Below are 15513 nucleotides of genomic sequence, written 5' to 3' on the forward strand. Positions count from 1 at the left end.
CAGCATTTACAAAATAACACTGAATGGCCCAACAAGGCACCCCCCACAGAACAAAATGTGTTGTGTGTTGAATTGAGTAAAAATGATAGTTCGATATCCTCCGAAAGTTATTTTCAATCTCAATTGGTGAAAATGTACACGTGAGCGTGAGCCTGTGCATGTATGCACACTTATCCGAGCATGTGTACTAATGTGTTTGTGTGTGATCATTGTATACAGTTCCAGGCATTGCACTATAAGAATGGTATAAGAAGTTCAAAGCTCCTTGAAAGATGAGTCATGAGGAGAGACTTACGATACTTAATCTCCTCAAGCTTAGAAAAAGAAGACTAAGGGGTGATTTGATTGAGGCTTTTAAATTCATAAAAGGGTTAAAGTGAATTACAGGAGATTCTTCATGTTGGATTCTGTAAGTAGAATGAGAGGGCATCGATGGAAAAAATGTAAATTCCACAGACATCAGGAAGTACCAGTCGCTATGAGGAATAGCTTGCCAGGTCAGGTGATAGAGACAGAAACTCGGGCTGTCAAGGCCAGGCTTGATACGGTGCTAGATGCTGTCTAGTTTGCAGGTAAATGCTGAGCACTAGGTATGCATTAGTGCAAAGAAAATGGAAAATATTGTTTGGCTGAATGGTCTGTTCTCATCATTATGTTATGTTACTCTATGAGGGACAGTGGAGTATTTTAGTGAAATGTGAGTGCATTGACCCAAACACTTCCTTTAAATTATTACATGGGTCATATTGACCCAAAGCATCACAATGTAACATTCTGTGCAGTCAAATCAGAGGATCATTGAAAAATTATGAAAAAATTATTTTTGCTTTTTTGGGTCATTTTAGGAAAAGTAATTGAAGATTAAAGTGGCAAACCATTGATTTCTGCCTTTTTCACATTAGAAGTAGTTTTAGGGTCATATTCACCAGAAAACAGTGGGAGTGTGAAATAAAATATGACCTAATGTCAATGGAGTTTTCCTGATGATGACTATTATAATAATTAGAATATTTGCCCAAAGTACATGTCCAATCAAATAATCTAGATTGAAACATATGATGCGGATATGAGAATGAAAATGAGAATGAAGCTGAACGCAGTCCAATCAGCGAGCACTACACACGGAAAAGCGGCGAGATTGACATGAATGCTATCCAATTAGTGTACACCGAGTGGGCTGTACAGGAAGTCAATCTAACGGGGGCTGTGTGGTCGTTGTTGTACGCGCAGGGTAAGGCAAGCAGTATGGCGGAAGAAGAGGGCGACCTGGAATCAGAAAGCTTTAAAGAACAGTTAGGGAGTTTATTGAACTGTCGCAGTAGCGACGAATGTGGATCGCAAAGCAAGGACTACTGCGCTAGATTTTGCGAGGTAAGCGAAATAACTAAAGCACGGCCATGGCGGGCTGTTGAGATCCGTCGTTAGCTTGTTCCCCTCCCCCAGTACGAGTAGCCAAGGCTAGCTTAGCATCTAAGGTAATGTTTACTTTCTTTTCTTAGTTTATCCCGTTTAACCACTGGAGCTAACTAATTAAGCAGCGAGCCGTACACCTCCAGAAAGTGTCTGCTGACCACCTGTCTTGGTGCACTCCCATTTATTTCTATGTTTGTTCGCTAGCCAAATGTTAGGTTTGGTCTGATAATGTTTCACAGAAAACACGATGTAGCTAGCTAGTCAACTTGCTAATATTAACTAATGAAACGACATCCAGTTGCATTACCTGAACGTTAAGTACCATTTTATTTGAATTTCTCACTGCGTCCTCGATATTTCTCGAAAGAACCGATTTTCTTCTAAAGTAGTATTAACATTAATAATTTCTTGGCCGCCGTTTTCAAATGACAGCGTCAGAGGTGTATTCTTGAGACGAAATGCCGTTACAAACTGCTAGCCAGCTGACGTTAGCTCATACGTACTAATCTGCGGCCAACAGCTTTGCATTTTTGCCCACAAAGAAGAAACTAGTTGGCATTTTATTTTTCCAATCAACTTTACACGTCGGTCTGAAAAGCCTGTCTAGGATGTCAAAAGAAACAAAGTTTAAGGAAAAGGCGGCTAACTTGCTCAATATTACGTTGATTAACGGCTGCTTGACTGATTGATTAGGTGTTTGCATTCACCTGTCAATCGATTGTGGGTGTTACTCATAATAATGTTATAGTACCTTTAAACAGAATCACAAGCTATCGTTAGATTCTGTTGGGATTTATTTGGCCTACACGCGACGTAGACCTAATTGCAGTGCTTTATCTGCATTTGCAGAATTATTAAGGCATTAGAGGTGTGAAAGTTAAGACACAACGGTAGTATTACAACTAGTTCAAGCAATACTTGTCGGGTTGAACCAGTTTTGGGTAAGTTATGAGCGAAATTCGCATTTGTTTGTGGCTAGCTTAGTGCCTAGTTTCTTTGGTTATCATAGAATGTGTATAAGACTGAATGGCAGAGAAAAAATATATCTGTTGTGATATCTTCCCTCCACCATACATTGCAAAGTATTGTGTACAGAAGAGAAAGCCCTTAAGTGAGGGTAAATGATAGAGCATTTCTGATCTCAATTAACAAACAGAATTTTTTAACCTTTCCCATTGGGGATTCCTAGCTACAAAGTGAATGATGTATGGTGTAGAATCGAGATTGCACAAGAAGGTATATTCCACGAAAATAGAATACAAAGACAAATATCTTTCATTGAGTTCATATTTGAGAAGATATGTATGCTACTTTGGGAGCTAAGGGTACTAGTGATCTGGGACACTCAACTCCTTGACTAGAGGTCTTGTGTGAGAAATAATTATGTGAAGAGGCTACAGATTCGGTGTTTCTGACAGCAGTCCTTGCTGCAAACATGCCGTTATTTACACCTGGAATTGTCATTTACTGGCCATGCATCCATGCAGATTCTCCATGTCTCAGCATATTTATTTGAATTTGTGGATAAATGTTGGCAGGCCATCCTCCTTTATGCTGAAATATAATTATGTTCATGATGTCAGGATCTACACCATGAGAAAGCGCCAGTATTTTATTTTATTTTTTTTAAAGCAGGTTTTAAGTACAATACAACATACAGATTTAGCTCTTAAGTGTAGTTGATAGCGTGAAATTATTTTAAAAGTTTTTTTTAAAATATATAAATGAAAAGATTTACATACTTCTGTGTTATATAATTTGATGAGAAATAAGTCAGTTTGAGGCAATTTGATAAAACTTTTGGATTATTTGAAAAATGATAAATTGGAGGCTTTGGCATCGAGCAGAATAAATAAATTTTGCCAGAACAAATAATTGGCACATGCCCATTATAAGTCACGCCCATGTGTAGCATGCGTACATGTAGTCAAAAGGCATGGGATGTGCTACTGCAGGAAATAAACTCCATTCTACACTTGGTGACAGTGTAATGAGAAATTTAGCGTTGCATGGGGCCTTTTGCCAACGCTACATTCAGTAAAAAAGCAGATGCAAAAATGTGTGCAAACTGTTGCCATAAAAACCCCTGTAAACAGACTGTGTTTCTGTCCCTCGCTCCGCAGTTGGTGGAGGATCAGACTGGAAGATGGCAGGTGCCGTTACCCCAGCTACAGGTGCTACGGACATCACTCTGCTACTTTGCCCGAGACACAGCGACCTTCCCGTCGGACTGCGAACATGTGCGCTATGCCCTGAGCAGCCTTGCCTTGTATGTGGCCCCCTTCTCAGTTGTATCCTCTTGCTGTGATTGAAGTCCGTGCTGTTGTATAACGTATATTGTGCATATGAGTGGTGACGGTGGGACGTATATTGTGCATAGGAGTGGTGACTGTGGGATGTATATTGTGCATAGGAGTGGTGACTGGGATTGCAAATTCACACTACACTTTCAGAATTGTCACTTTTGCATTCGTTACAAGTCGGCTCGTAACTGGGTGCATACTGTCAGCCTCTGTTTGTTTCCGATGTGTTGAGAGAGGTGCTGGCTGTCTGCGTTGCTCTAGTTCTGGGGATATGCTGTATGGTAGTGATCAGCTTGTTGGTCCGCATTGTAATCTTGCAAAGTGAAGTGCTTGCGAAGTGGATGTTTCAGGCACCCAAAAACTGAATGACCAACACTGCAGTTTCAGAAACCTGAACCAAGGGGACAGTGCATGTCACGGTGTATGAAAATTCTGGCCTATTTCTCAGAAGTGATTAATGATTAAAAGAAACATTTTGTGGTCTGGGCTTAAATTTTCTGTTGTTTAAAATCCAGTGAAGTTTGTCTTGCTGCCCAAGAGAGAATCGGTTGAAGTTGAAATCTGGAAAAACATCTGATTAATTTTAACAATGGCAATGATGTATCTTTTTTCCCCCCCCATATGAAATAAAACCAGATGTTAACACAAAAAAAAAAAAAATGTTTTACAGGAGCTATTTTGAGCTGCTGCTGTTTTTTGGGAAGGATGAATTCCTGGAGAGTCCTCTGAAAGATATCCTTGAGTCTTTTCAGGTGAGAAACCAGATTTATGCTGTTCTAGCACTTGGGTCGTCCTCATATTTACATTACATTACATATTACTTTTGAATGTTCGAGAGGTTGGCTTCATTTGCATCAGTCGAGAAAAGGACTTCTGCCTTAAAGTGATCTCGTTTCCAAACCGAGTTGTTGGAACACACGATGCGTCACTGACGGGTTCCCTGACCACAGCTGCCACCTCTCCCTCTGCAGGAATGCCAGGCAAGCCTAGCGAGACACAAGAATGTGTACCTGCTGCTGCTGAAGCAGGTCATCAAAGATGGCGGGCCGTGGGAGAACCCCGTCCTGCAGACGATCCTGAGAGAGACGGGTGCACCGCGGGAAGAAGGTACGCCGTCGCCGTTCCCCTGTCAGCTAGGAAAGATACCGCCGAAATCATGGCCATGTTTATCGGTTGGAACCACCAACGGCGATTAGCATTTGGTCCTATATTGGACATGACCTGTATTCCTGCTGCATTTGGTCATTGCGCCCAATTAAATTTAATCAGCGATTCCATGGAGGTATTTCATTAATTTGTATGAATGTGGGGGGGGGCGGGGGGGTGCGCACCCTAAATAAAAGCATTGCAACAGTTCTGCAGATGTCAAATCCAGATTAGTACTCAGTGCGGTCAAACCTAATTCATGTAGTGCTCCACTGCAATTAAAATAGCTTATATGGACTGCATATTTTAATCAAAAAGCCATAAACTGATTTTTTTTTTTTTTTTTTTTTTTTTTTACATTGCATGTTTCATATTCAATGCTGGTTATGTACAGACGGGACAATGTTTTGTTGACTGCATGTCCTGGGGTTATGTTTACAGTTAAGGAAATTTATGGGTTCAGTCTGTTTGTTGAGAAATGAAATTCCCCATGATGTAGGCTATTCAACAAAAGATTTATTTTTGGATTCAGCACAATCTCTTCACTGCTTTCAGTGATTCCAAAATAATCTGACCACCCACGTGCTATGTAAATTACGTTGGAAGTGTTTGCCGTTGTTATATGCTGCATAAAATGGGCAGTCATTGCTCAGTATTTACATGGAAACTAAAATGTCAATATTCAGAATCCATTCATCAATAATTTGGGATGGGAACTTGTTTGTGTTTGTTGCTTGTTTAGTTTCAGTGAAACACTGGTTCAGCTGTCGCTGTATTCATTTTGATTTTGGTAATTTGGTACAGAAGTAGATTTTAGGAATTCAGTTTTACTGATGTATAGAGAAAATGTGTTGTGTACTTGAATAACAGTGGGTTGCTGTGCGGTGCGATGGGTGTTTTCTTTTGGTTGCATTCGTAAAAAAATGAATCAGATCATTTCGCCAGCATCGGCAGATGTCGAACGCTTGGGGATCAGGATTTGAGAAACGGCACCTTCTAGGCGCGTCACGGCGTGTTTTTGAACAGAGAACGGCAAAACGTTGGCGGCTTCGCACTCAGCTTCCGTGTCTGTTTGGCGTTTTCTCCGCAGTGGAGCGCTACCTGAGCTCGGAGGCCGCGGTGTTCTTCGAGCTGCGGGTGCGCTACCTGCAGGCCTGCGAGCGCATTCAGGAGGCCGTCGCTCTGGCGAAGAGCTGCATAGAGCATCCGGAAGCGGGCCGGTGCCTCTACTTTCACCAGGCCTATCTGACCTGCCTCCTGAAGGCATCGCTCTACGATCACTTGCAGAAGGAGGTAAGGTCAGAGGGCTCTGTTTTAGTCCCCGAAGGGCGACAACCCACACGTTTCTGTGTGCACAGAAAATCCTCGGAACCAACGGGTTGCTAACTGTGGAATTCCATCATTTTGATCATAAATGTGTTTCTCTTTTGCTTAGCGTGCACACGCTTAACCTGACCCCTGTTCTTCTCGGCCCTGTCTGCTCTCATCCCAGATAGCTGAGATCGATGGGAAAGATGCCGTGGAGATCATATGCAACAGCGAGAACGAGGAAAGGGACGACCTGCTCTTAGCTCTTAGCAGGGCCTTTCTTGTTCAGCAGCTGCAGAACGGAGACATGTACTACATTTGGTGAGTGGCCTTTCGTCTCTTTCTGAAGAAATCGTCTCCTTCTCTAGCTTCCTGGGCATTTCAGACCAATAGGGAATGCAGTGGCAGACTGAGCTATGGAATAGTGTCCTTGACCCACAAAAAGTCTCAACATGCATTGGGTACAGTTGAGGAAATTAATTTACACCTTCAAGATTGTTTATATTTGACTTCTGTTCTAACTATTATTAGACGTGGATGTATATATTTAACGTCAAATGGCACATTTACTAATTAATTCTGATGTGCTGTATGCTGTAACTTACCTTGTCAGGAGTTGAAAAACATCCTGTGCTGATATAAGGGCTCCCTTGACTAGTGATCTAGTCAGTCTGATATACGTCTTTACACACTTAGCAAAGATCTGCTGATTAATATCTTAAATTTAACCCTCAGTGATTCCTTTCTCTTTACAGAGTACTTGTGCATAGTGTAATGTGACCAACTGTACACTCTACTTTAGTGCAAATTTAGGGCAGTATTATTCTCTCTCATGAATGAAGGGAGAAAGTTCCAATTTCCTAGCGCTGGATTGGTGTTGTGAAATGGAAAAATAAATCCTATTATTAACCACATTACTGTGGAATTTTCATCAGTAGCACATAGCTGTGCAATAAATTATGTGGAGCTTTTAATTGTGTTAGTGGTTAGATAACATGCAAGTAATCCAACGCATTTCTCAGTATTCCCACACAGGAAATGACCTTGACGCTACTTGTCTTTTCCACAGGGACCTCATCTTTATATGGAGCAAAATTCATCTCAGGGCAAACCCCTCCAAACAAGACTTCCTGGAGGAATGCCATCAGCTGATGCTGTCTGCAACAAACGTGAAGTCCATCTTCCCATTCATTAAGGTCGTCCGGGGCGAAGTGAGTTCTGTTTCCTTTAGGTGGATTATTTGAGCTGTAGCATGCTTGTACAGTGATATTTTGCATGCAGTAGAAAGGCAGTGTCTTCAAATTAAATTCATGTTATCTACCATAGTTTAAAAAATAAAATAAAAATAACGATAACAAATGATTGGGGTTATTAGATAATGTGCATCCTGATTTTGTTTGTAATTCAGTGAAATGCATGTGTCCTTCGCCTCACCCTTGTGTTGCTGAAGTGTCTTGCAGACGTATGTTTTCAAAGTAATTTTGTTGACCTGGATTGTCTTTTTTGTCAGTTGGGGAACGAAGGCTTGCAGTTCTGCGTGGAGTTGTGCGGCCGTGCTCTTCAGATGGACCTGCACCACGACCCAGTTACCAAGCTGCTGATCTACAAGACCCTCGCCTTCCTGCTGCCCAACGACCTGGAAGTTTGCAGAGCCTGTGCGCTTCTGGTTTTTTTTCTGGAACGCACCGTGGAGTCCTACAAGACTGTGTACCTCCTCTACACTCATCCCGACCAGGAGTACCATCCAGACTGCGGCTTCATCAAAAACCACATCCGCTTTGAGGTTCTCCAAATCCTCAAAAAGGGACTGTTTTTTGACCCAGAATTTTGGAATCTAATCACTCTGAGGACTAACTGCCTGAAACTTATGAGTGAGAAAGTAATGCAAGCTGCTCTAAATGAAAACATGGAGGAGGATAAATGGATACCAAATTACTGTGTGAAAGAGCCATCCAAAATCATCTTGGATACCCCAGAATACCGCACAAACCAAGTGAGGAGACGACCTGTGAAAAAGTTCAATAAGCCTGTGATTAGACGCATTGTAGTGCCACCTGAGGTAGTAGAGGTATCGCTTGTTAAGAAACGTGGCAGGAAACCAGGGTCACGTGTTATCAAAGTGACAGATGACTCTCAGTTGAGACGGTCCTTCAGACAGCTGGACATGGCTCAGGACAACTCCACTAGACAACACGACAATAGGCAGCAGAGACTACTGGCTAGACAGGGGGACAAGAAAACCCTAAAACGGCGTGGCAGGAAGCCTCGATGGCTCCTGCAAGAGATGGCCAAGCAGGCGGAGAACAGATTGGGACAGCCTGGGAGGAAAAAACAACTTCCTACAAATGCAGAGGTGGAGACAAAGCTGCATGGCAACTGCCTGGCGCAAACGGACAATGACACTGAGAAAGCACAAGAAGTTTCCGTGGAGGAAACCAGCTGTGACGTTGAGCTGACCCCTCAGTCCCCGGCAGAAGAGACTGCAAATGTAGAAACTGTCCTCCTACAAAAAGAGGGATTGCCCCTACTGGCTGTACCCCTCCTAGATGACCCAGTACTGACTCCTGTCCCGGTGACCATGCTGGAAGTCAGCATCCCAGACAATGAAGTGATGGACACGTCCACAGAGGAGGTGGAAATGCAACCACTGGCAGATATTGCTTTACAGGAGCCCAGTCTTGAGGATAGAGTTGACATGGAAGTAGTTCCTTCGGAAGAACCCTTCACTGAATCTTGTGACAGGGAGGAGGACTCTGCTGATGAACCCCCAGGCAACTCCTCCTGGTGTGCGCTGCCACCAGAGGCAAGGGGCCAGGTTTCCCCGGAATCCGCTGTCGAGGTGGACAACGATGTCATACAGCAGTGGCACAACTATTCAAGAAATCCCGAAGAAGAAAATGTTGAAGAAAAGGTCCTGCTTCCTGATACAGTGCCGAAAGAGTTCCCCACAGCACCACAGGAGTGTCCTTCAGAAAGCACTGAATCTGGGCCAGAGCTTTCAGGAGAAGTCTGTGAGGTTCCGCAGGTAGAAGTGCCCCCCGCCTTACAGACTCCACCTGGAGTGGCTTCAAGCAGTGAGGCTGACGTGGAAGTACCCGAGAGCATGCCTGCGGCTTTTGAAGAGGTACCTGAGGCAGTTTTTCACCAAGAAGTCATTCAAGCAGAAGAGAGCAGTGTGGCTACAGAGACCTCATTTTTTGACAATGCCATTAGTGTTCCAGCGGATGAGACCTCCGTTCCCGATGACTCTAGCAGTGCTCCCCAACACACAGACAGTGCTTTTGACGCAGGCGTTATTGCTGGCACAGAAAACTTTGAAAACACAACCGATACCATTGGCGACTCAGTTGTTAATAACGCATGGGGTTCGGATAACATGACTGCTGTCCCCAGTGATGAAACTGTCCCCAGGGATGCAGCTGAACCTGTCCTCAGCGATGCAGCTGAACCTGTCCTCAGCGATGCAGCTGAAACTGTCCCCAGCGATGCAACAGTCCCTAGCGATTCAGCTGTCCCCAGCGATGCAACAGTCCCTAGCGATTCAGCTGTCCCCAGCGATGCAATAGTCCCCAGCCATGAAACTGTCCCCAGCCATGAAACTGTCCCCAGCGATGGAACCGTCTCCACTGATGCAACTGTCCCCAGTGATGTCATTAACGGTGTCATTAATCTAACAGTGTCACAGACTGACACTACACATGATCCTGGGCAGGACTCAAGGCTCCCCTTAGAACTGCCACAGACTGAAATCTTAGAGCCAGAAAAGGGTTTCTCAGAACCAGAACCTGTATCTAGACCCGTGTCTGATGGTCTACCGAAAAAGGTTCTGAAGTATCGTTGCAAGCTCTGCAAAAAGGAATTCAAAGGTGGAAACATAATGCGGCACGCTGTTGCACACCTTCAGAGGGACAAGCATAAGTGTGTGTTTTGTGGAAAACTTTTTAACCGTCCCCTTATTGCTAAGAAACATTTACAGGAGCATATTGTGAAGCTGAGATTAGAAGCGGACTCTATTAGTAGCTTGGCTCCTGAAAATGGAACTCCCGAAACGCTGGAATGTGCGAGACGATCTCTATCAAGAAGTGCTAAGCACGAAATGAAACCGGAAGCCAGTGCCCAAAAAATGGTTCCTTCAAAAAAAAGGAAGTACAATAAGAAGCAGGAAGTATTGCAGAAACTGGAGGAGGTAAGAGAGTCCAATTCTGTCACGGACAAAAAACCTGTACAGAAAGCCAACGGATCCATTGTGGAAGGAAAGCTGAAGCTTGAGAAAGAGGAATACTCATGTCCTTCAGATGGTTGCACAAAGAAGTTTGTCAGGAGAGGGATGTCCATGATCAGACATGCGCTGGCATCCCATCCCAGTGACACTAAAGTCCAGGAATTTGCCTTCCGCTGGAGAAAGGGAAAGTGTAAGTTTTGCCAAAGAATATTTTGGAGCTTTCTTCATTATCAAGACCATATCAAAAGGCACGACCATCCCCTCAAACACATCTGCCTCCATACTGACTGCAAAAACAGGTTCAAAACTAAGTCTGAACTAAGGGCTCACTTGAAGAGCCATCAACCACTTCAGGCACAGTGCCTCTTTGCGGGCTGTTCCCAGACCTTCGGTCGCCTGTCTCAGCTGCAGGATCACGAATGGCGGCATTACCCGGTTCCTGACACAAAGGAAGACTCGTTGTGGATGACGCAGATGCATCGTAAAGTCGGCAGACCGGCGAGAGGGAAACGAAAAGACGCCCAGGATGATTCCGGTCACCACGTGAAAGTAAAGAAGGGGTCTGCAGAGCCGCAGGCCACTGTGCCGAATAGCGGCGGCACGTGCGGCAGAGCAGAGATTGGCACTGTAGAAGTTAAGGATGAACACAAGGCCGTGGGTGAAACGAGCACAGCTGAAAGGCCTGTGGGAACCGAAGACACGAGGCCTCCGGAGGGCAGTGCTTCTGACGCACAGCTACTGAACGGGCACAGGGAAACTGCAACTCTCTCGCACACCCAGGTGGATACCGAATCTACAATGGAGAGTAGCAAAGAGACCCCAGTGGAGATCAATAATGTCGACAAAGGGATCGAACCGGAAAGCGTAGCGAGTCACCAGGAGGAGCCTGTCGCTCAGGCACAAAAAAGGGTCAAAGATGGTGAAGCGGAGCTTTCCAGCTACGGAGGAACCTCGGGCCGGCCCTTCGTCCGGCCCCCGCCCTCGGCCTACCTTGACGAGCGCTACATCAGCATGCCGAAGCGCCGGAAGTCGTCGCCCAGCGACTCTCGCTCTTCTGTGGAGCCGAGCAGCTTGACCGGCGATGCTCAGAGGCGACGCTGCTCCAAGTGCTTCTCCTCCTTCGGCAGCGCGGAGGACCTGCAGAGACATCTCTCCCTCAACAACTGCACGTCCCTCTTTGGCTTCGACTCGGATGAAGAAAGTAAGTCGGCATGCTAAGGCGTTTTTGTCAATGTGAATTGTTGTAATCTTTTACATTGTTACATATGTTGCCATTCATTGCTTCACATATTGCGTATTGCATATATTGCATATTTTATACCCAGGGGAACTAATGATGCGAGTGTGGGGGCAAGTTGAGGGAGACGGTCATGTCAGTGTGGGTTCGTTTAGTTGATTTCAAGCGTCTTTGCTTGATGCAGGGTGTACAGAGCCCGTATCACAAGAGGGCGATTAACAGAATATCCAGCTACTTCCGAGGGTGCAGTGGCAGTGCGGTGCAGTAAATGGAAAAAAATTGTTTGTACAAACAAAGTAGTAGGGACTGAGTTAATTGTAAACTTCTAAATAGCTGGCAGCCAGCTCAATTTTGAGAACTAGTAAGCTTTGAGCGAGTCAGTCACAAGCGGTCCATATTTCCGTCCAGGTAAGGAGTTGGCATGCACACAGACGCACCAACCACGTAGAGGCCTTTTGTGGGCTAATGGTAGAAATGACCAGCGGTTAACTGGCATTTTTGCTCATTGGTTTTATCGCTGCCCGGTGGCGGATTGAGGGCGTTTTCGGAGTGATGACCGCTCATTTGCTGCGTGTTTATTGTCGGTAGGCTATTGTTGGACCTCCGCTCATTTACTCTTATTTATAGCCTACAGTTAATTTATTTGGAAACTTGGAAACGGATACAAATCATTACCTTTGTGAAAATTATTTTTTAGCACAATAGGGAACATCTGTGAGGACAAGAGGATCTCCCTGGCACATGCAAATGCAGAGAAGCTATGCTTCTTTTTAATAATGTGCCACTAATTGACTGGCTGTACTGTTGGCCAGTAATTGATTGATGTTTACTATAAAATTGGTTGACAGGATGTTAATAACAAAATATTCTTCAATGCAATTTATTTGTTAAAGAAAGCAGCCAAGTACCTTCGCATCATCATATCGATGCAAAACTGGTGCACAATCCACACAAAAAGTCTGTGTTCATCATCAAGCTGAAAAATTCACTGTTAACCATCATATCGGTAATCGGTGAATTTTTCCTCTCTAAAACTGGCATGGTATAAATCTAAAAAATCGCATATCCGCCTGGCTGTACTGTGTAGCAGCAGTGTCTCATGGCAAATTTTAACTGATTACAAACCTCACAGGATGGATAAATGTTTTTCTGAAGTATTTTTTGTGTACCTCTCTATAATTTACAGGTGCCTGTTAAAAAAGAAAAGAAAAGAAAGGTGAAACTGACAGTGACATCTGTGGGGACCATCCAGGAGCAGACAGGGTGCGAGTGGACGACCTTCATCTAAGGAGGTCAACCTACTTCCATACGGGCCTGATGGATGGGCCCTTTTCACAACCTCTCTGCCAACCTCTCGAGCAAGCAACTCAGAGGACTTCAGTCCATACTACAGCTCAGCCGTGGGTGCAGAGGAACTGAAACTACAACCTTACAGGCGACCACCAGAGAGCCACTTTGGGGTCTGTCATTGAGCTCTGAAGCGATGGAACTCGCCACGGAGAACTGTTTGTGAGTGGAGTCCTTCTCCTCTGGTCAGGCAGCGGCAACTTGGCAATGAAAATTTGCCCAACAGTCAGGACACATTCCCAGTTTTAAGAAGTGCCTGGACCGTAATGTTCAACTTCCTGCAATATTTATTGTAAGTGGTTCGGGAACGTGGCCATGTGGACAATTTTGTCTTACTTACTTTAGAGGCCGAGGGGGGACTCTGCCTGTTGTATAAAGACAGCCATTGGAGATTTAATAAAGACTTTCATCTTGCGACACCATGAGCCCAGAGTTTGTTCCACAGTTGTGCGTTACCTGTCGCAGTGTTTGCCGGCATTGAGGGTCGTGCTCCCAGGTCTCTCTCTCCTTCACCTCAAGTGATTCCTCTCGTTTGTCTCCAGCTGGTGCATTTCCGTCGTGCAACGTGACCGTCTGCATCTCACTGAGGTCAACGAAAGTTTGTCTGATTCACTGTATCGTATTGTGCCTGTTGGACAGTGCTGCGTTGCCATGGGGATGAAGAAGTGCACTGCACAAGGGCCCTGCAAAACAGATTGTTAACCGGGCAGTTTAAAGTGGACGGATGGGCAGAGATTGAGTGTGTAACCCCTATGTACATGGACAGTATTCCACACCACTCAGGTATGGGCTAACCAGTTAATGACAGGAAGTTCAATCCAATAAGACAAATGGGGGTGTAAACCTTTTTATCAGAGCTCTATTAAACGCTGTGGAGTTTGTTTGTTTTTTTTTTTTCTTTCGAAATTACATTTTGTAAAAAAAATTTAAAAAAAAGTTTAAAAGAGAAAAAAAGAAAGAAAAAGTTGTGTCCCAAAGCTGGCACATAACTGTTCAATGCGTGAACAGTGGCATTCTTATTTATTCACATTGTTTTTATCTTAGTTCTGTATATGTAAAGAGTTTGGATGGTTTATGGTTCAATAGAAAAAGCAGGTTTATATAACAAAAATTTGTTTTAAATAAAACACTAATTTGAAAAAGAGGACTCAAATTAATTCTGTCTGGTTCTCTCGCCATAAACGCATTTCCAGGTAGCACACCAATTTGAAACTTCTCCCCTGAGGTTATATTTTGTATTTCTGCTGTAATGGAGGTACAGGAAAAATAACAGGAAAAGCCACAGCGCGTAATCATCTTATCTTCCTTTTCTTGGCTGAAGGTACGCAAGGGGGAAAATTCATCCAAAAATTGACTTCGGTGAGATGTAACTGCAAGGCGGAGTTCAAACAACAAATCTTGTTTCAAAGTTTGTTAGTTGACTGTTTAATACTTTTCTGGAGATGTCCAAAGTGTCATGTACAGTCCTGTATCATAAAGCCTAATCACTGACTGTCATTGCAATAGGCCGATCGCCAATTCGGCTAGATCACCAACCACTGTCTGACTTTTGGTTGTATAATTTGTGCTTGACGCTTGCTGAACCATAACACGCTGGAAACTTGCTTAAATTCTTAATTTAAACCGTGGACAATGTGTTAATATTGGTCCTCGGTCAGTTTTGAAATGGGTCATGCAGCCGGTTATGTGGGTTTGTGTCACTGTATATGGAATCCTATATTTATTTTTCTTACATAATCCAAACTAAGATGATCTTCATCGACTGTATTTTTTCTTAGAGCAAATATGAATGCCTTTTGTTAAGACAATTAAAAAAATAAACCAAAGGAAGTCAAGTACTAAAATTGCTATGTAATCAAGAGGAAGCCAAATGTGTGACCATGACTTGAGGCTTGCAGTGAAGAAAAATGTAATGTCCCAATGCATTCTGGGGGCATCATAGATTACAATTTCATTTTCAGAATTTGTAGTGCTTAATTTATAAGATTTAATTTCCAGGTGTGGATCAAATTTTCGGGCTTCCTTGTCGAATGTTTAACAGTATTTCTTACAGTTAGATTTACATGTTTTTCTTCCTATTGCAGTACAGAATGGACAGTGATTCATCTGCAATAAAGCTGTTGCCTGTACCAATAGATTGGAAATGTGATCCAGGCTAATTAAAGTACTTAACCTTCAGTGTAGTAAAATGAGCTTTTTCTTAAGCTGTTAAACACATTTGTTAATGATACTGCTTATTCAGAAGTGCATTAGTATTTAATATTTTAAGATTTAGAATAATGGATAAACCTTTGTTTGATGGAGCAGGAAACTGCGTATTTTAGTTAATTGTAACAGGTGTATTTGAGATTGCTTTATTAAAAGTGCTACTATTTTCCCATGCAAACATATTTATTTCTGAAGCCATAATTGAGGCAATCTTGCACTCTCAAAATCCATTTTATACCTAGAGGAGAATTGAGAAGGCACTGAAGTTTACATTAACCTATGCAAAAAATCTGAAACATTTTATCCAACAGGCAAGACTTCGAGCATTT

General features: G+C 43.5%; 1 protein-coding gene across 1 annotated transcript; it reads left to right on the forward strand.

The window, feature by feature from the left end:
- The first annotated feature begins 1189 nt into the window (after positions 1–1189).
- LOC118214537 lies at positions 1190–15357 on the forward strand. The gene is made up of 9 exons (XM_035394573.1): positions 1190–1371; positions 3537–3682; positions 4387–4468; positions 4688–4823; positions 5953–6155; positions 6355–6491; positions 7240–7381; positions 7681–11593; positions 12816–15357. The coding sequence occupies exons 1-9, from the start codon at positions 1246–1248 to the stop codon at positions 12824–12826; spliced, it is 4896 nt and encodes a 1631-aa protein (XP_035250464.1). The 5' UTR covers positions 1190–1245; the 3' UTR covers positions 12827–15357.
- Positions 15358–15513: the final 156 nt, after the last annotated feature.

This window comes from Anguilla anguilla, chromosome 15 (genome assembly GCF_013347855.1).
Source record: "Anguilla anguilla isolate fAngAng1 chromosome 15, fAngAng1.pri, whole genome shotgun sequence".
Taxonomy (NCBI): Eukaryota; Metazoa; Chordata; class Actinopteri; order Anguilliformes; family Anguillidae; genus Anguilla; species Anguilla anguilla.

What these genes read in the sequence shown, in the direction of transcription:
- LOC118214537 (XM_035394573.1), top strand. Translation starts at nt 1,246, where the DNA reads ATGGCGGAAGAAGAGGGCGACCTGGAATCAGAAAGCTTTAAAGAACAG. An exon ending in ATATCCTTGAGTCTTTTCAG is followed by an intron (nt 4,469 to 4,687) that starts GTGAGAAACCAG and finishes CTCCCTCTGCAG; the next exon opens with GAATGCCAGGCAAGCCTAGC. An exon ending in ACGATCACTTGCAGAAGGAG is followed by an intron (nt 6,156 to 6,354) that starts GTAAGGTCAGAG and finishes CTCTCATCCCAG; the next exon opens with ATAGCTGAGATCGATGGGAA.